The sequence below is a fragment of the Cercospora beticola genome, chromosome 2 (genome assembly GCF_033473495.1).
Source record: "Cercospora beticola chromosome 2, complete sequence".
NCBI classification, from domain to species: domain Eukaryota; kingdom Fungi; phylum Ascomycota; class Dothideomycetes; order Mycosphaerellales; family Mycosphaerellaceae; genus Cercospora; species Cercospora beticola.
In genome coordinates this window covers 2769836-2789946 of record NC_088936.1, presented here as the reverse complement: position 1 = coordinate 2789946, position 20111 = coordinate 2769836, and the positions used below count along the sequence as shown (strand labels likewise).

The following is a 20111-nucleotide window of genomic DNA, read 5'->3' as shown; positions in this document are numbered from 1 at the left end:
GTGACATTTCACATCGGGTTCCATCACGATTGCATGGAGACAAATATTGTTGCGATTGGAATGAGGGCTGTTCAATGACCAAGCCGGCGCTTGGAACAGGCGTTGTTTAGTGATCGGAGCGGATGCTGACGTGCTTCACGTGGCCTGCAAATGGCTTGTTTGCGAACGAACATGAGTGCCAGTCTTGATGTCCGGCCTGATTGAGTCCCGCAGATATGAGTACTTTTTGATATGATGTTCGATCTCGGCCAGAAGTCCACACAGAAGATCACAGGATGGCAGAACGCAATGAGATTCACAGAGTGAGGTGGGAGAATGATCCTGACCTCAGCTTTCGGCAAAAGCATCGTTAAGTCCGAACGCTAGTTAGCCGTAGTAGCTCGAGCAACATCGCCTTCTCGCCGCATCGCACATAGGACTCACGCTTCTTGGGCAGCTGCTAACCATTCTCTGCACCTGTAGTGAACCGGGGCCGCGACCATGTCAACTTCAAGAGACGCCTTCTCGCCAGCAGAGTCGTGGGAGACGCAGTCGGAAGATGTGGATGACGACATGGATTACGAGGTAGATATACCGATTGCGATTGGGTGGCCAATGGACATATGAAGCCAAAATGGTCAAGTTGCACAACGCAGAAGACTGATATTCGTTCTAGCTTGCAAGTGACGAACCCACACCTTCAGCCGATGACGAGGACGATGTGGAGGGCGGCCAGACGATCTACTTCGATGCGGAGGAGGGTACCTTGCTAGATGAAGATGGTGAAGAGATCTCGTTCGCGGTAGACGAGGAAGAGGAAGGCGGTGACGATGGAGAGGAAGATGAGGATGCAGGTGAAGGAGCCGAGGGTTCACAAACACCGCAGCCAGCCCCAGCGAGACAGACACGCACGATCAATATGACACAGGCCCAGCTGTTACAATTACTGAGCCATGCTGGGCTACGTGGGATATTCCAGCACAGCGGCATCACGACAAGGTCACAAGGCGCGGGACGACACGTTATGCTCGATGATGATGACGAAGACGACGATGAGTACAGTCCATACGGCGCACGAAGACGAAGACCAGCTCGCAGAGCTGTAGTCGGCGACCGCTATCCACCTATTCCCTCGGAAGAAGGCGCAAAATTGATGCAAAGCGGTACATTCGGCAACAACGACCGCTGTCGGCATACATCTTGCGGCCTTCCTCTCAACCAAGACGTTCGTCGCCACAAACGCAAACTCGCCTATCGAATGCTGGATCGCGAACTTGGAGTCGAAAACCGCGGTCGCGCCAAGGTCCTCTCCAATCTTGCATCGCAAGACCTCATTCCGGGCTCGAAGGCGGACTTGATCATTAACTTGAATGCGCGCTGTTACTCCGGCCAGTTCTCTGAAGATGGAAGTTTCTTCTTTGCTTGCGGGCAGGATTTCAAGGTGCGCATGTATGACACTTCGAATCCGTATGACTGGAAGTACTACAAGACGGTACACTATTACGGAGGCCAGTGGACGATCACAGATGCCAGTTTGAGTCCAGACAACAAGCTGTTGGCGTATAGCAGTATTCGAAGTCAAATCTGCTTAGCCAGGACGGAGCAGGGAGATCAATCTGAGCCTCAGTTGCTGGACTTCTCAGATCTGGGGAGTGGTGCCGGAGGCCCTGGTTATGGGAGGCATCGTGGCCATTTCGGAATTTGGTCGCTGCGATTCAGTGGAGATGGCAGTGAAATTGTGGCAGGGACGTCGGATCAGTCAGTGTACGTCTACGATCTGGAAGCGCGCCGGAGCATCTTGCGAATACCTGGTCATCAGGACGACGTGAATGCGGTGTGCTTCGGTGACAAGATGAGTCCGCATATCTTGTACTCTGGGTCTGATGACACCACCCTGAAAGTCTGGGACCGGAGATCATTGGCAAGTATGAGACCGGCGGGTATGTTCTTGGGTCACACGGAAGGTATTACATATATCGACAGCAAAGGTGATGGGAGATATGTTATCTCGAACGGCAAGGATCAGACTTGTAAGCTGTGGGATCTGAGGAAGATGGTTTCGACGGACGTTGGCGAGCGAGTGAATCCACAGGTGAGCAGATTTGACGATTCCGACAAAACATGATGTGCAGCCTGCTGACTCCTACAGGACTACACAACCAACTTTGACTACCGCTTTTCACCTTACGACACTGACGACCACACACCGCACCCCTACGACTGCTCACTAGTAACATTCCGAGGTCATCGCGTGCTCAAGACTCTGATCCGCTGCCACTTCTCACCCGCCTCCTCGACTGACGGCCGCTACATCTACAGCGGCTCTCACGATGGCAAGATCTATGTCTGGAACCTCGACGGCACCACAGCCGGAACCATCAATGTCCTCGCCGCGACGAAGAACTCCCGGCCCGTCAGCGACGAACGATTCGTTGACCGATTCGATTACTACGGTCAAGGCGGCGTGTGGAAGACCATTGTACGCGACGCCAGTTGGCACCCTTCAGCACCCGTGATCGCGGCCACGAGTTGGAATGGGTGGGATCATGGCCTGGGAACATGTACTGTGCACTCGTGGAACGATGGGCAAGATACCGATGAGTGTGCTCCTGAGGATGAGACGGAGTTGCAGACTGGAGAGGCGTACGACAAGGCGGAGACTCTGGGAAACGCGCCGATGGGCAGTCGGGTCACGGCACAACTGGTGCATGATCAGAGGTACTATGGCAGTACGAATGGTTCGGCTAGGGAGGCGAGGAGGACTAGATTAAGGGATCGAATGGGACTAGGGGCATTGTTCGGTGGGGATGACGATGATTGAAGATCGGATTTGGAGGTCGCGGTATGATACGGCGTGAACATTTCGCGTGGGACTTTGTTCTTGGCTCTTTGCTTCCTTGAGAAGAGCTGAACGTGGACTGAGGCTATGATGCGCGATCGCAAGCACGGGAACATGGGAGCGGATTTTCAGTTTCCGCGTCACGATCCTTACGAAGTCAATGAGAGAAGAACATGCAGCAACATCATCTCGTTTCGCACTGTTCACTGCGCTCACGATGCTAGATTGATCGTGGCTCTGCTCCGCTCCTGCTCCTTCTGTGCATGCCTGGGACATGGTGCCTGAGGTGTTGCAAAGTCTAGCAGCGAAACGATGAGTGTAAACACTTACTTCCAATCATGTTGATTTCGCTGTATAGTATCACATATTGGACTGCTTCACGTCACATGGTCCAAGGTATGCCTCCCGTTGAATGAAAGCGCAGTTCCAGCCATGCCAGAAATCTGTGCCCGTCTTGCTGACATAGCTAAGTCGAGCTTCTGTTCTTCGTCAGACGATGTGCAGTCTAGGTGCACGACTAGATTGCATATATCATCCCGACCGCCCGGGAGAATAACATTTCGAGTTCTGCTTATCTCGGTCTCTGGCATTGTGGTTTGCGGTCCCATGAAGAGCAAGGCTGTATAGCTCCACTTCAGACCTGAGTCGCGATCGAAGGCTGGTCTGTTACCTCGCTTCTTGTCAGTGAGGATGTTCAGCCGAGGAGGGAGGTGCGAATATTTGACTGCTGTGAATAACTGGATAACGGCGTGTTATATCAGCGAATAAATGTATATGGTCACCATCGCTGGGGGCAACCGAGGCCATGAGCACGTGACATCATCACACAAGGCGTCATACAATATGAGGGGTCGTCAGCACAGTGAGGTGATTTGAATGTCTTTTTCGCTGTCCCATTTGTTACTGTTGCAGAAAAACTCCCGTGCTGCTACAGCAAAGGTAGGACTTCCTCGATGCACATGCCTGTCTAGGTCCTCGCCTTGAGACTCGCTGTGAGAACATGCGTCTCATCTTCGGATGCTTTCGCTTTTTGGCAACTCCAGATGAAAAAACAGGTAAGAAGAAACGCCTTTCCCACGTCCAACGGCAGCCATAGTCGTACGCATATCAAACAGGTGTATGTTCCAGGATGGTCGGAAAGGTTGATTCGGTGGAATGATGGTCTCTGGGTAGAACTCGGGCGCGGGCCGCTCTGCTTTTTGTGGTGTGTTTCTTGTTACTCGCTAAGTGTAGCTACAACTACACTCAGCCTGTCCCAAAAATGAGGTATCCTCGATGAGATTCATCCATCTCTCCTTCATCGCACAAATATTCGTTTTGCAGCCCCTCACTCGTCCTCATTCCATCGCGGTCATCATGGTCGGTGTAACGTATCGTCTACTTTCTCCGGAAAGAGCAGCCCTCGGTAAGACGGGCCTTGCCACCAGTTGGTTGGCAGAGGACCTGCGAGCAGCCGGCGCAGACAACGACGGTTTGTGCGTGCGAAAAGACGGTGGTGATGGTGAAGCAGCCAGGGCACTTGACGTCCATGAAGAATGAGCGTGGGCCTGGGACAAGAGTCTGAAGGGCGGGTTAGTGGCTGCGATGGTGCAGGCGCAGAGAGTGGTGATAATGTACCTTCAGCTTGTGCTTGCGGGCCTCAGCCTGAGGGGTTGGGTTCAGAAGATCGACTGCGAGAACCTGTGGGTGACCGTGTCAGCCTCCGCATGCTTCATTGTCCTATTTCCCTTCCATTGACAACGACCCAATGCATATCCACCTCTTTACGTGCCCGTTGCCGACCATTTCGGCTGTCGTGTGCTTCGAGCTCGGGTGCGTTCGCCACTCGTCCTCCACAGGTGTTCGACCTACCATGTTGGCGGTATTTGCGCGATAGTATTGTCCTTTGGTATCGGGATGATGCGTCCGCTTGGTGGTTCGTGTATTGGCGATGGACTGGTGTCGTGCGCAGCGATGTGCTTGTCAAGGGCGGTGCGGAGGCGATCTGAATTTGTGTGAGCGATGAAAATACGCTAGTGGTGTGCTTGGCACTTCTGCTCTCGGCACGTGACTCGCCACTTTCTACCACACACGCTTCGCACTTTCGAGTGGCGAATGAGTCAAGAACATTCTACAGTGAGTCTTAGACGCGGAGTCATTGACACCGGACTCTACGAGTGTATCATATTCTCGGGCATCCACGTATCGCAGAGGAAAGGGTAGCGTGTTCGCGGAACGAGGACAGACAGCTGCCAAGAGTGCAAGTGCATTCGCATGCAACTCGCCGAATGAGTGTGGTTGTGATTAAGTCTTGCAATCTAGCTATACTTTTGAATACTTCATCGCCATAGTGTGGCGGAATACAAGACAATCAATACCGAAAAGTTCCAAACTCACTGCAGGCCCTGATACCTGTCTGTCGTCTTCATGCCACTACCCGTATGCCCCGCGGCACATCCCCATCGCCATCGCTAAATGCTACAATCTGATGCGCGTTCAAATCAAAATGCTCGTGAGCCCAACGTGAGCCGGCCAATAGCAAGCGGTCGCTCTCGCAATGACCAATCGTCGCAAGTGTGACTGCGTGCGGCAAACGCTGGGCTCCATGCACTGTATTAGATCAAAGAGTATCCCATATGGAGAGGAAGATATGCTGTGGAGTCTAGAATCCTGCTTGCTAGGTTACCCTGAGGTGATAAGTCTTAGGTCGTAAGCCGTCGTCAACCGGTCGTGAGGGTAAGGAGCGTCGCAGGTCGGTCGGTGGTTTTGTTGGTGAAGAGATGAGAGCTAATGCACACTCCCGCCGTGGCCGTGTGACTCTCGTGACACCTGGTACGTACCCAGGTCCCAAGGCGCACGCACACGAGCGGAGAAGGCATCTTGGAAATTGGGACCAATACTGTCGACTTCCTTGTTCGTCGTTACACGGCTGACGGTCATCCGCTATTCTTGTGTCGCGAACTCTTGCTGCTGCTGCTGCTGCTTGCCGTGGCATATTCGCCTTCAGGATCCCATTGCTCGGGCTGGAAATCCGGATTCTGGAAGTGAGCCTGGTTGAATGGGGAGCTTTGGCAGAGGTTAGCGGGGTCAATCGCGTGGGATCTTGGTGTTACATACTTCCTGAAGATCGAGGTCTGGAACGGCATCTGCGATTGTGACACGAACTCGGAATCGAACTGCCACGCTGAAGGGCGGAATGGCCCACCACCAAAATCAGAGTGGTTGAACTGAGGAACGTTCCGTACCACCATGTCATGTGCGAGCTGAGAAGCTGGTGGAACCATCTGGACTGGTGGACTCGCTGATGCGAACATTGACTGAGATTGCATGTGCGGCTGAGGAGCCGGCGCAGATGGAGTGGGAACGGCTGGTGTGCAAGTGGTCACAGGAGCTTTGCTGTTGGTAGTGAAGTTGAAGTCCGAGGCCGAGTCGTAAGAGTCAAAGCTGGACGGCATGCCACAGAAGGGAGTCTGGTTGGCGTACGACATGCCAGGTAACAATGCCATGAAGTCCGAGCCATTGAAGGTGGCGGCCGGTTCGTAGTACGTCTGAGAGCCATATTGCAAATACGTGGGCACAGCAGCGGGTGATGGAGGCGGCACCGGGAGGTCTTCTTGCTTGTACAGTATATCATAGTGGCCACTGCAATAAGTCAGCAACTGCGCAGCTGCAAGGCAGAAAGGATGGGACATCACGCGACTCACGGTCTGTAAAGTAAGCGTACACTGCCGAGTATGAAGCCTCCGGACGCGACTGGGTCGAACCTGTGCATGGTAACTTCGCTGCCTTCGCTGCGGTCGAGATAGAGCACTTCGAGCAAGATGCCTGCTGGGGACAGGAGGACATCCTTGAGAGCGCTCAAGGCAACATTGTCGATCTCTGCCTTAACGGGAAGGACTTGATTCTGGCAATAGCTTTCGACAGTCTGCCCGAGCAACCAAGGAGCGTATTCCGTCTCCTTGCTCTTCATCCAGGCTGCCGTGAGAGACTACGAAGTGTAAGCGCAGGTATCGCTACCACGGCCGGCAGTCTTACCCTCATGTAGGTGATGATGTAGTTCTGCACCACGTCGTCGTTGAACTTGTCTACGAGCAGACCGCCAGCGTCCAGGCCTTCGGCCATTGCGTTGGCGAGCTCACGCAGCAGGTCGAACGCTTCGTCGGCGAAATCATCAATAACGGTGGGATTGAAGCCGGCTTGGGTCATGAGAGGAGCAATCGACTTGAGGCGAGCCTCCTCCATGCCAAAGCGGTTCAAGTCACCATGATGAATAAGTGCTTCATAGTAGCCAAATGCCACAGCTAGAAAAGACGGCTCCTTAGCACCAGTCCGTGTCGTGACTGCCATCTTTCGTCGAACATACCTCTCCATCCGCACTTGCCATCGCCTCGAACGGTGCGGTAGTGGGAGTACTTTTGCGGCAGCGACTAGCAGGACATGTCAGCATACACACATCATCGTCGTCGTTTTGACGCGTCGCGACGCGCGCTGCATATGTTGCATCGTACCTGCGTCTTCGCCTGGTATACAGGATCAGCCGAGGCGTATTCGCTGGTGATGGCTGTGCTTGGTTGTCGATGCCCGATCAAAGGCCCCTGTAGACGATCATCAGCACACACGGTCCATGCGTAGGGTGTTCTTCGCTTCTGTTGTCAACCAAGTCATGGCGCTGTCGAACGTGTCGCCCCGCGCCGCAACCCTAAATGACGCCAGAAGCGACGGACGGCGACGAAACATACGGAAACGGGCGGTTCGTAGCCCTCGCTGGCCTTCTGGAGCTGCGCAAGTTCGTCGTCGGAGATCTGGTGGCCGGCCTCGTACGCCATGGTGCGGCGCTGCTGCTGCTGCTGCTCCTGGCGGATCTGGTGCCGGGTGCGGTGCGGGAGAGTGGGTGGATGATGGTGTCGGAAGTTTGGGTAGCCCGCGCCCGAGGCCACTAACGAGAGCTGTGGTTGCGGATCTACGGACGCGGGAGCTGGGTGCTGCTGCTGTTGCTGGAGCAGGTGGTGGTGGTGATGGTGGTGTTGCTGCGGCGGAGCGAGGTGCTGCAACGACAGCTGCAGAGGGCGATACGCCAGCGATGGCTGGTCATGATAGTGCTGCGCGTGGTGCAGGTGGTGAGGGTGTTGGTGGGCATGGTACGCCGCGGTAGCGACGCTCCCTTGCCGCTCCATCGTTTCTCGCGCTGACGACGGAGGATCGCCGCGAACCTAATGCACGCTTTCGTCTCTGCCCGGGGCCAGAGCGGGGCGCGCGCGCTGGCAAGTGGACGCGCACAAACTTTCGCTCGTCTTTTTGATATCGACGCGAGTTGCTGTGCTGTCAAGTGGATGTCGATCCGTCGAGCTCGGTGTCGCCGTGGAATGAGGGAATGGAGCTCGTTATGCACTCTGGGCGCCGTCGACTTCTCCTGGCTGCGCGGCGGCAGAGGGTCGACTATTTCCAGCGCGGGCTCGCAGACGCTGGGTGAGAGCAGTTATCGCGCATCCACCAGCATGCACGTGTCCGCAGCGGCAGGCGTCGTTCCAGTTCCAGTCGTCTGATGAAGCGAAGCCAGATCACAGATAGGTAAGCAGCCCGGCCAGGCCAGATGGAACGAATGCGTAGAGAGAGCTCTGGCGAGCACCAAGGCAGACAGACGACCAGCGACCCAAGTTGTAGTGCACCACCGGACTGGAAGGCCTTGCTCGGAGGCTCGGACGGCGCTGCTGCGTGGGTGAATGCAACGAGACAAAGGGTGCTGCACTTCGTCCTCTTCCTTGCTGTAGAGTAACCTCGAGAATGGACCAGGGTGCCGGCAGAACCACAGCACAGAAGCGACACCACGGACGTTGCAGCAGCAGCAGATATACGTTCCCAGAAGATCGCAACTCGCGCCAGATGGCAGATCCACTTTGCCGCAACAGCCCACAGATGACCTACTTCGCGCGCCGCCACCACCGGACACAGGTGCTATCGATCATGCCAGGTACCAAATGCATATCCCGACTCGGGCAAGCAGCGACGATGCACTGACGCACTGCACTAAGCGTCCATTGCGAGACCCCAAGACACGGCACGATTAGATCAGATCATGCTCCTAGTCTCATCTCTGTGGAAATCGCCAGCCCCTAGGACATTCCGCCATCGAAGCGTAGAGCATCTGCGTGGATCACCTCCCGGGGACCGTGTAGTCAGATGCATCGTCCGAGCGCGCGCGCGAAAGCAAAGATCCACAGTTCACGGCGATGGACAGGCATTGAGGACGAGGCGATTGCGTTCCCGTTCCCTCCATACCCACCACCGTGTCTCCTCCAAATCGAAGTGCATAGCAGCGACCCTAGTCTCCCGACTCAGTGCAGCCAACGAACAGCTCGCGCTTGACACAGACCCGAACAGGACGTCAGCAAGCGAACGCGACTCTCGAAAGGCAAGACCGAGCTAGCAGGGGCTCCGCGTAGAGCATTGAGCAGCTGCGCCGGCAGGGGCAACGTAGAGGCGTGCCTCTGTGTGAGAGCACGGGAAGCTATCGTTTGGTGGTGGTTGCATCAGGTTGTTCCGGCGAACCAAGCTGTACCAACCAGTGCTCCGAGTCTCAGCTGCAGGCGTCGACGCCACAAGGGAGCATTGCGTTCTGTAACAGCCGATCATCAGAGTGAGATCAACGAGAGTGGGAACCTCTTGTCCTTCATGCGACACGAGCCTCTTTCGATGTGTTCCGGGAAGTGGGCTATGGGGCGCAGTGTCGCACACATAGCGAACACCGACACTGGGGGTCGAAGACGGCGACTTCTTTGTTTTCTATTGCATTCGAAAGGCATTCCCATCGAGTGCCACTTGTCGTGCAAATGAAACGCCTCATTGTCATCAACTGCTGTCCTGCGTGACAGTCCAGCTCTCTGTCAGCCTCGGCGTCCAACTGGAAGGAGCACATATCGCACGCGGGTGAGCGGAGACGATCAAACGTGAGAATCCAGCGATTGGCGATTAGCGAACGGGGAATCCTCTTTCTTCTTCATCGTCACAAAATCTCGTAGACTCGATCTAACAACGACAGTCGCACGCTAGCGCAAACTATGAAGGGCAATTCCACCCTACTGCACTCCTGTAGAATTACTCCGCTGCAGTCCAGAACATGCGAACAGTATCTCGTGCCGGAAAACAGTCTCGTCCAAAATGCGATCCATCACAAAATACACGAGACATCCAAGCATCCCACCCACATCCCGCATCCCCTCCCCTCTGCCTGCTGCGCTACACTACCAAAAGTACACTCCCTGTACTTCTGCAACTCGTGGCTTGCATATGTGTGGATTCCCTCTACCGTAACACCGGAACCCCCCAAGGTACTGGCGCCAGCAGCGTTAGCCTTCCTTCGCAAGCAGCAGCAAGCAGCCAGCCGACCACCAGCCTATGGCTGCGCAAACCTCAGTCCCAACAGCAAGGGATCACAACGGACACGCGCAGGAAAAGCAATTGAGGAACGCCAACCAAAGCATCTCGTGTGGTAGGGAGAGGGAACAGTCCACCCCTCTTTCCGCCGGGGCTCCACATCCGGACTTCTTCGGCGGCTGTTTGCTTCGTTGCGTGCAACATTCTGCCCAGCCCTGCGTGCAGGGAGCAAGTCGTAGCTTTCGTCTCTTCTTCTTTTCTTACCACATATCACTGTGGTGAGTGCGGCGGCAGCGGCTCCTCCCCGAATGCTGCTAGACGAAGCTACCACATGTGCATTATTACCCGCATACAGGAAGGAGAATAGGAGGGTTTATCCTTTTCCACTTGCATGCGTCCAACATTTTCTTACCACACCCACGTGCTGCGGCGAACCAAGAGCTAAGCGCGAAGAATGTCGCAATGTCGCAAGTCGACCGTTTTGTAATAAGTAGTGTCTCCGTTCCTACGGAGACAATCTACATGGATCAATTGACCCTTGCGCAACGAAGATCTTGGCTTTCGCCTTGCAGCACATCATGTCATGTTAGTTGACAGAATCAAATCAACCAACGACGGAAAAATTGAAAAACCAGATCGCAATGATAACGGCACGAGGACCGTGAGACTGAACTGATTGATGGATCGCATGCTAGTAGTCGCAGCAGCACAAAGTTGAACAGACCTCGCCTCGCGTGAAGTACTTTCCGCGCGGCCGGCTACAGTATCCGCGCCCATTAGCGTGCGAAATCTATGTATGTAAGCATGTACTCGGGTGCAGGCGACGCTTGCTTGCAAATCCGCAGATGCACAAGCGAGTCGAGATACTGCAGAGGTACTACTGTAGCCGAATCCACTGCGCTGGGACCGGCGCCCATCCTCCTGGTGCATCCCGAAACATACATAGATAGACTATGAGTGTATGTGTGCGGTGGCAGCAATTTACACCCTGGTCGCGGTTCTGTTTCCCTTCCCCCTTCGTATCGCATGCTGTTCTGTTTCGTAGGCGAAGCGCTGATGTTGCTGCTGAGATGACGGCTGACGGCTCTCCGGAAGGCGCCTTGTGCCGGGCATCGTACGAAACCGCCCTCTCAGGGTCGGCGTCGTGGCGTGCACAGAGGTCGCCGTCTCTTTTGCGCACCCATTCGGCGTCTTGAGAAATCGTTCTCACGCAAACGGGCTCGCCGACTGTTCAGTCTTTTCGCGGTGGCGCACGATCCGAGTGAGTGTCTCACTCGAATGTGTGTTCCCGTTCATTTCCCAGCACCAAATCGACCAGGTCTGCGCCGTGCGCCGTGCTGCCCGACTCGGTTCGACGATTGTGCCATCACGTCGAATACTTCCCCTCCACCGGGTCCCGCTTGGCCACCGAGTCCAGCATCTTCTGACTTGAAACCATCGCCCTCGTTGAGTACGACGCCGGCAAGCGAGCGAATGGCAGCGGTCCAATCCGCCATGGCGTTCATACGGTCCACGTCTGCGCGACTCTCGATCTCGACGGTCCCAGCTTCTTGGTTGATCTTACCACGCAGCTTCTTATCCATGATCAGGAATCCCACAATGTCCTGGACCTCGGGAATGGAAATTTTTAGTCGCTTGGCGATGAAATCGAGGCGGAACCGAGTATATGGCGCCACTAATTTGACCACCGCCTTGGTGCGCATGTTGCGAGTCACTTCGTCAATATTCTCGGCGATGAATGGATCCGCAAGGAGGTCCTTGTTCTTTGAAAGGACGGTCTCATATTGATGGATGTCGTCACGCTGGTATGCATCGACAAGCTCTGTCATGGCTGCGATGCGCGGGTCATTCTTATAGGGCTTTGTTTCCTGCGAGTCGAAGGGATTGATATCGGACCTCATCAGCATGGTCGTCAGCACGAGATACTTCAGCACTTGAATGCGCTGGAGCGAGCCAGCTTCATCGTAGTTTCGGAAGGACTCGAAGAAGTCACTCTGGGCATCCTTCCAATTCTCTGGAGTCACCGGTCAGCAGATGCGAACTAGCAGTCCCTTGCGTCCCTACCTTCACTCATGTGCATCTTGCCACCACATTCGCGGATGATGCCCATGATCTTCGGATGCGGCACGGCGGAGCGGACTCTAAGCGCGCGCTGGTAAAGCCCCTGCGAGACATGTGTGAGCTGATTGCTGGCGCTACGAGCGTGGACCATCTGTCATACCTTCAAGCGCTTGTTGTTCCTAGTCTCGGCATACATCTGAATCTCCAACGCGTAGGCCTCCATGCTGTACGTGCCTTTGCTCGGATCATCTGTGCCGTCCTCACGCTGGCATGCCTTGTGTAGCTCGCGGACTTTGTCGGTCAACCGTGCGTAGTCCTTCTGTGCCAACCAAAGGCGTGCAAGCTTGGTGTTTGTTGACAGCCATAACCGCTCGTTGTTGGTAGCCTGGAATGACTCTAGTGTTTTGGAGTAGAACTTCTCCATGCACTCATTGGCGGCTTCGTCCTCGGCATTCTTCTCAATGAAATCCAGCATGTTGTTGATGGACTTCTCGGAGTAGTTTCGCGTAACGGCAGATTTGACGTACGTCAACAGTTCCGTGTAGTGTTGCACCGCCTGATATTATCGATCAGCGTACTGTCCATGTCATATCCGAACATGTCCTGCTCACATCATCATATCGACCGAGCTTGAACTCCAGCTTTATCGCCTGCTTCAATCCCTTGAATCCCCAATCGCCCTTCTCTGGCTCTAATGCGGGAACACCTAGGAATTCTTGTATCGCCTCTTCCGGATTGTCGCCCTTCATCTGCTTTGCGTTGTAGTATTTGTTCTCGACATCGACATCACCATCGTCGCCATCCGCATCGTCGTCGTCTTCATACTCGAAATCGTAGCTGTCAACTATTAGCGGGTAGGCCAGTGAAGTGGTACCGTCGACCCGACGTACTTCTCCTCCTCCGAGTCCTGCATGAAGTCATCGTCGTCCGACATGGTGCGCGACAATGACTGAGTAATGAGGCTGATGTGTTGAGGGATATAATGATCAATCAGCCAAGCAGTTGTTGTACCTTCGCTGCGATGCGTTTGTGGTGATGATGAGGCTAAAGTACATGTGCAGGCAGGTCGACGACACGCGACCCCACGCGTCGGCCCGACGTAGATCCGCGATGCGAACAGCCACTTCTCTTTACTCACTCGCCACAGAGTTCACTGTCTGTCTGCACTCACAACAATTACTGCCTGCCGCCAACCTCTTACGACATCGCAACCATGGGTGGTGATCTGAACTTGAAGAAGTCATGGCATCCGGCGCTGATGACCAATCAGCGGCGGGTGTACAACGAAGAGCTCAAGGCGTTGGAAGAACGCAAGAAGACGGACCAAGTCCTGAAGGAGCGTGCCGAGGAGCGAGCGATCCAGGAACTCGAACGATTGCAAGAGGCCGCTGGCGGCAAAAAGCGCGTGGATCGTGTGGACTGGATGTACAATGGACCGGGCGCAGGAGGTCCCGGTGTTGGGGGTGTGACAGAGGAGATGGAGGGCTATCTGCTCGGGAAGCGACGACTCGATGGGTTGGTCAAGAGTGGCAATGATGCGATCAAGAATGATGCGCCTGAAGTTGGTGCGATTGCAGAGGGGAAGGGTGGCAGTGCGCGAGATATCGCCAGCAAGATTGCCAGCGATCCCATGCTCGCGATCAAAAAGCAGGAACAGGCCGCATATGAAGCCATGATGGCCGATCCGGTGCGGCGTAAAATGTTGATGAAGGCTGCTGGGAAGGAAGATGAGGACGAAGGCAGCAAAAGCAAAGAAAGGAGGCACAAACATCGAAGTCACAGGCATCGACACCGGGATGAGGACGATGATAGCCACAGGAGGAAACGGAGGAGACACAGCGACGAGTACGAGGACGAGCGCAGGTCGCACAGGCATCGATCGCATCGCCACAGGCGAGACGACTCGCGCTCAAAATCGCGGTCGAGATCGCCATATTCGAGGAAGAGGGATGACCGGGACAGACATGAGCGCAGATCTAAGTCGCACAGAGGACGAGACTACAGTGCTTCGCGATCACGTTCTCCGGCACGAAGGAGGAACGACGAAGACCGTAAGGACAGGCGTAGGTCATATCCCAGCCCACGTCGTTCTGGTTCCCGGTCGGACTCAAGGTCGCGCTCTCGCTCTCCATATCAGCGCTATGATCGCGAAGAACGACCTCGACGAGTCGAGCGTCGACGGCCTTCCCCGTCGTATTCTCGGCAGCGTAACGACAAGCCATATCGGTCGCCGCCAGAGGACCAGTCGAAAGATGAGGCTGATGAGGAAGCCGAGCGTGCGCGCAAACTCGCCGCAATGCAGTCGAATGCTACAGAACTCGAGTCTGAGCGCAAGACACGTCTGACAGAGCTGGAACAGAAGGAGGCCCGACAGCGCGAAGAAGATGATCGCAAGCGTTCTGAGCGAGGGAAGTTCATAAGCAACGTTCGACGTGATGCAGAAAATGTCGATCTGGGCAGAAGACTGGGCGGAGGTGGACGTAGCAATGGCGACGATTGAGGTTCGCTAGTTCATGCAGCATATGCAGATATTCTTCCAACCAGGCCTCTATTAGTTTTACGCCCACCATCAGCCTCTGTTCATACCGATTGCTTCCAGAACACGTTCCGTACAGAGTCGTGCTTGTGCTCCTCCTTGTTTCGGCTTCGCCTGTTCTGCAGGCGCAACGTTCAGCAGACTCCACCAATGGGAGGAGCTGGAGTGGGTTCTCCCCATGGGATCTTGGATCCAGATTCACGGCCCGCGTGGCCATGAACAAGAAGTGAGATGGCGAGTTCTTCGGGACATCGGGACGAGATGGCCCAGATGAGGAAGGTTGAGCTCTGGGAAGTCTATATAGCATGCGAGTGAGATGCCGCGGTCGGTGGTTCCGCCGTTTTGGCGGCTGAAACTGTACCCAACGGGACTGCTACTCATCACATACTCCGGTGGCTGATCTTTTTGATTCGTCTCACTCTTCTGCTTTTCTGTCAACTCGAGATTCATCTCATTCGAATTCCGTTCTTCCATCGTTCGTTGCGGTAGAGTGGAACAGCCAGGTGGTGTGGCGCTTTCGGAGTATTGACCTCGGCGCGACTGTCCACGGCCGGCTCATTGCGTCGTGGTGGGTGGAAAGTACAAGACGGGCGTGCTTGCATCTTGGTCCAGGTTGCTTGCTGGCTAGGCTGTGAGCTACGTACCTTCTCACTAAAAGGGCACTTCGACCAGCCAGAAATCCGGGTTCTTTGACAGCCAGCCAGCTCGCGTGTTGTACAGCGCATTGCAAGACGGCTTCTTTCGGCCAAGCTAGCCGCGCCTGGTTGTTGTACCGCATCACCATCCATTGCAACGAGAACATATACGTCCCCAACAACGACCAACCAACACATATCCTCGCGAGGACATCATCGACCGTCACCCGTCCGCTCGACGACATCATTCACACCGCGCGTTCGCCAACAAGCAGGGGCCCGCGCAACCGCTGTTTTGCGGCTTGAGCTGCAGCTCGAGGGAAGCCATTGCGAGATTGCGGCCGGCGCAAGCGTAGCGCGATTAGAGTCGTTGAGTCGTCCAGCGGATTCACCATCGGAAGCAAGAGAAGAGCCATTCGCATTTGTGGCAGAGGAAGAAAGAGGTGAAACTCCGCCCTGCGCGCAGCCGAGACATTTGCCATCACGATGCCATTGTGCGGCGGGACGAAGACGGTGCAGCGCAAGCTGGTATTGCTGTACGTGGAGAACAATCCCTCATGACAGACACGGAATGATGGCACGCGCATGGCGCACTCCTACGACGAGTATCCCAGAATAGATTGGCTGATTCTCTGCGCAGAGGCGACGGTGCTTGCGGAAAGACTTCATTGCTTAACGTGTTCACGAGGGGATATTTCCCAACAGTATAGTAGGTCTCTTCACCTCCTCTGCGCTCTGCGCGAGCTAACGCGCGCTCCTTCTTTCAGCGAACCCACCGTCTTCGAGAACTACGTCCACGACATCTTCATCGACAATGTCCACGTGGAACTCTCCTTATGGGATACCGCCGGGCAAGAAGAATTCGACCGACTCCGATCGCTCTCGTACGATGACACCCACGCCATCATGCTCTGCTTCAGCGTCGATTCGCCCGATTCATTAGAGAACGTGGAAAGCAAATGGGTAGGAGAAATTGCTGAGAACTGCCCCGGCGTAAGATTAGTGCTCGTTGCGCTCAAGTGCGATTTGCGAGAGGCGAAAGACGAGGATGATGACGGGGCAGCCCCAGCAAGAGAGGGAAAGAAGGAGTTGATCGATTATAAAGCCGGACTCGCGGTTGCGGAAAAGATCAAGGCGTTGAGATATCTTGGTGAGTTGGATAATTCAGACGGCAATGAGGTCGGCCGCTAACAAACCTGCACAGAATGCTCCGCCATGAAGAATCGAGGCGTTAACGAAGCCTTCACCGAGGCCGCACGCGTGGCATTACAAGTCAAGAATGTCAAGGGCGATAAGTCGTCTGCTGCGAGCTGCTCCATGATGTAAAGGAGACGGCCACGCCACAGCTTTCATGAAAGAGAGGGAAGGGCGAATCTTGTTTGTGTGTGTGCATACTAGCAGTTTTTCCGGTTTCGCTTTTTTGCTGTCCTCAAGTGGCTTTTCCTATTTATTGCTCTTTTTCGCGTTGTTTTGTCGAGAACCCGATATACCCCCTCGACTACTACGACGACGACAGCGATGCCCGCGATATATATACTACTACTAGTCAGCGCGAGAAGGAATATATCTGTCTATCTTGTGTTCATCGGCGGATCTCAAAATCATGAAGGCAGGGTGCGGATACATCGAGGAGGTTGTGCTGATGCCTCGCGATATACGGAGTTCAAGTCGCCTTTCTGATTTTCGGACATACACGGTGACTTCCGAGAGAACCTCGCAGAATAGGAGGTGTGTTCTTCGTTCGTCGACATTGTCAGTCCATGCGGTTGACTTGTTTGAACGGGGAGTTGGTATTCAGTGACTCAGTATGTTTGTAAGAATAGAAAACGAAAGAGTAACTTAAGAACTGGATTCGGTATATGCTTCAGTGGTGCGAGAACAATGCATGGCCAGGGCTTGCGCTACACTCGTGCGCTCCTCCCACTCTCGCATTCGCCGGGGAGCCCTCGTGGTGCACACATGTCCAATGTGATCAGATATTAGGTCAAAGCCGTCGAGGAGCGGCAGCATGGAAGCAATCATGTACGACGACACGCCAGTTTCATTCATCGATTAAGGAGCACTGTGTGCGGAAGCAAATGGAGCTCGAAGAGTCGTACAGGCATCGATGTGTCTGCATACATCAGAGTAAAGACAGGCAAACAAGAAGGGGAAGCGTGGTCGTAAGAAGAGCATGAGCATTCACCCAAAGACACTCATTGCATTTGTGGGGTTATCAATGTGCGCTTCAACACGCTATGAAAATCAACAGCAGCGGAGTATATTACCGATATTATGCGTGTGTAAAGCCAATTCTATCCTCGAAGCCCTCATGCTCCCATCTCCCCTTCCTCATCACATTCTGTCACCCAGGCCTCTTTTCTTGGTCCACCCAGCCCCGAGAGATCTTCGTGGTGACTTGCTCTAACAGACCATCTACAAGATGCTGCCAATGCCGCTGAGGAGGTTGAAGCCGCTGAAAGGTCCGTCGTTGCAGCTGGCCAAGTTGATCAAGCCGACGCACGTCTTGGGTTCGAAGCCACCGTCCCACAGCTCGTGGGAATCGGGGAAGCTGGTATAAGCGCCGATGTACCATCGCAGCGATGGAGGGCAATATTGACCTGGAATGAATTGAGGGTAAGGAGGAGGACCGGGTGGGCAACCACACCAGCAATCGCCAAGGGCCGCGGAGGCATGGTTGATCAAAGCGACATCAGCTTCGGAGAGCTTGTCTGCGGCGTGTTCCTTCATGTATGCATCGGTCGAATCAATCACTTGCTGCTTCGATGGGGCTTGTCCCGCGCGAGCGACAACGTCCTAAATGAGGCTGGTTAGTCGTGTCAGTGAACAAGTCCGAGCCGAGAAGCTACTCACGACTGGAGAGGCAACTACGCCAGCGACGGCGAAAGCCGCGATGGAAGCGACAATGTTCTTGAACTGCATTTTGATGTTTGGCTGAGTGATGCTTTGAACGAGAGGCTGGCTGAGTGTTGATGCTGATGAAGAAGGTTGAGCAGGCAGTCAGTCAGGCTTTTATATCCAGAAGCAAGCTTTCATCGGGAGCCCATCTTCGTATCGTTCCCTGCCTACCTGGCCAGCAACTTTGCTGGCCCTAATCGTGGCAGCACCCCATGGGCATGTAAGTCATTTCGCTTTACCCACCTTACGTGCATGGACGGCAAACAGACTCGGCGAGGCCCTGTGGTGGTAGGTCCGCGGCCGCCTTGCGGCTTGGAAAACTGCAGATCCGCGACTGGTGCTTCATCTAGACCGCGAGAAAGCTTCTGGCATACGGGATCCGCGGGTATCCGACGATGGTTTTCCGAATGTGCTCTTCTTGAGAGAAGGACAAGCTTTCCCAATCACAGTGCATGGCGCGCTTCCTATCCCTTCGCCTTTCTTGTCATCGTAATGCCTGCTACCAAACAGTCATCACTGTGAGAGCTTCTCCGAACAGTGTTGCGCTCAACCACAAGGAAGTCCTAAAGGGGGCGTCACCTTCCACGACGGGCAAATTCTACGAGAATCAATATTTCCATTCTTTCTCCCGTGAAGACAGAAGACCACGCAGGCATAGGGAGCGTATCGGGGGCCTGGTAAGCAAGGCTTCGAGCGAGGTCATATCTCAGCCAGAACCTTTTCTCGTGCCGGCTTGTCCGTTCAGTCCACTTGATGGAGCTTTTTCATTTCTTGTTTCTCGAAAATTGGACCTGTGCGCGAATGGCTGGCCACCGCTAGGCCTCAGCACGCGCATTCAGTCATACCGTGTGGACTATGGCTGGTGCTTCGCAGCTCTGTGCTCAAGGTGAAGTCGGTATTCACAAGCAGGGAGAAGCTGTCTAAGTTTTGCTTCGCATTGAAAACTTGAGCCCTGTACCTGGATGATAAGCGAGGAAATTACATTTCCAGTGCGCATGTGGCAATGTTCTCTCCGCAATCGCTGGTCATCCAAACCTTAGTGGATCATTTGAACCAGTCTCCCCAGACTGGTATGCGTGCAATTTTTGGCAGCCTTTCTGCCCTGGAAGAGGTTGAGAGGAAGTGTCCAGGGCTGTGATCGGTGAGCCAGCATGCCGATCGAGACCGTCGCGTAGCAACGGCATCTGAGTTTGAGAACACGCGGTGACCGCGTCACTTGCCCCTCTTGTTGAGCCAGTCTGGTGATGATTTTGCTGGATGGAAATAGAAGTACAGGTGGGGAGTAACATGGGAGGCAGTCGCATGAGTCGGGTGCCAAGATATTGTCTGAGTCATTCAAGTGCTTGGCCGTGCTTGTCAGACAGCTCACTCAGGAACATCGCTCTTTCCTGTCGCTGCGCGGAACACCTTCTCAGCTCAGCTCGCAGCCCAGATCTCGACTTCCTGCGAACTCCAGTCGTTCGCGACGTGATGACTCCCCATTCATCGAACACGTCAGACTTGATGACTGGCTGTCCAGAACCCAATGGTAAGATGAGAGCCGCCAACATCCTCTCCCTTGTCGCTGGACACCCTCCACGGTGCCCCAAAGCAGCAGCAACCTTCGCGGAGCGAACCACGCGAAGTCAAAACAACTCTTCCAACAAACGGGCATGTCCTTGCCCGCCATTTCCGCTCCCAGTAATTCATGGCCACAAACGCGACGGAGGCCAGCGCTCCATGGTGACCTTCCAGGCACAGCACAACAGCCTTCACTTCTCACTGCCACTAGTGGCGACATCGCGTCCGATATTTGCCAAGGCGTGCAGTCCAC

General features: G+C 54.6%; 7 protein-coding genes across 7 annotated transcripts; 3 read left to right on the top strand and 4 right to left on the bottom strand.

The window, feature by feature from the left end:
• Nucleotides 1-480: 480 nt before the first annotated feature.
• RHO25_003018 (uncharacterized protein) lies at nt 481-2800 on the top strand (the record flags this gene model as incomplete). The annotated part of the gene is made up of 3 exons (XM_023598548.1): nt 481-564; nt 656-2071; nt 2129-2800. The coding sequence occupies 3 exons, from the start codon at nt 481-483 to the stop codon at nt 2798-2800; spliced, it is 2172 nt and encodes a 723-aa protein (XP_023456099.1).
• Nucleotides 2801-4195: 1395 nt separating this feature from the next.
• Nucleotides 4196-4672, bottom strand: CRP6 (40S ribosomal protein eS27; the record flags this gene model as incomplete). The annotated part of the gene is made up of 3 exons (XM_023598547.2): nt 4196-4378; nt 4436-4498; nt 4670-4672. The coding sequence occupies 3 exons, from the start codon at nt 4670-4672 to the stop codon at nt 4196-4198; spliced, it is 249 nt and encodes an 82-aa protein (XP_023456096.1).
• A 1061-nt stretch (nt 4673-5733) lies between these two features.
• RHO25_003016 (uncharacterized protein) lies at nt 5734-7623 on the bottom strand (the record flags this gene model as incomplete). The annotated part of the gene is made up of 7 exons (XM_023598546.2): nt 5734-5863; nt 5915-6439; nt 6502-6785; nt 6833-7098; nt 7161-7224; nt 7306-7392; nt 7537-7623. The coding sequence occupies 7 exons, from the start codon at nt 7621-7623 to the stop codon at nt 5734-5736; spliced, it is 1443 nt and encodes a 480-aa protein (XP_023456097.2).
• Nucleotides 7624-11460: 3837 nt separating this feature from the next.
• Nucleotides 11461-13163, bottom strand: RHO25_003015 (uncharacterized protein; the record flags this gene model as incomplete). Its single annotated transcript, XM_023598545.2, has 5 exons — nt 11461-12182; nt 12233-12332; nt 12390-12785; nt 12841-13066; nt 13120-13163. The coding sequence occupies 5 exons, from the start codon at nt 13161-13163 to the stop codon at nt 11461-11463; spliced, it is 1488 nt and encodes a 495-aa protein (XP_023456102.1).
• A 279-nt stretch (nt 13164-13442) lies between these two features.
• On the top strand, nt 13443-14729 carry RHO25_003014 (uncharacterized protein; the record flags this gene model as incomplete). Its single annotated transcript, XM_023598544.2, has 1 exon — nt 13443-14729. The coding sequence occupies one exon, from the start codon at nt 13443-13445 to the stop codon at nt 14727-14729; it is 1287 nt and encodes a 428-aa protein (XP_023456103.1).
• Nucleotides 14730-15886: 1157 nt separating this feature from the next.
• RHO25_003013 (uncharacterized protein) lies at nt 15887-16726 on the top strand (the record flags this gene model as incomplete). The annotated part of the gene is made up of 4 exons (XM_023598543.2): nt 15887-15936; nt 16041-16109; nt 16168-16550; nt 16605-16726. 4 exons carry the CDS (start codon nt 15887-15889, stop codon nt 16724-16726), a joined length of 624 nt encoding a protein of 207 aa, XP_023456100.1.
• A 1089-nt stretch (nt 16727-17815) lies between these two features.
• On the bottom strand, nt 17816-18322 carry RHO25_003012 (uncharacterized protein; the record flags this gene model as incomplete). The annotated part of the gene is made up of 2 exons (XM_023598542.2): nt 17816-18196; nt 18254-18322. The coding sequence occupies 2 exons, from the start codon at nt 18320-18322 to the stop codon at nt 17816-17818; spliced, it is 450 nt and encodes a 149-aa protein (XP_023456101.1).
• Between the last annotated feature and the right edge of the window lie 1789 nt (nt 18323-20111).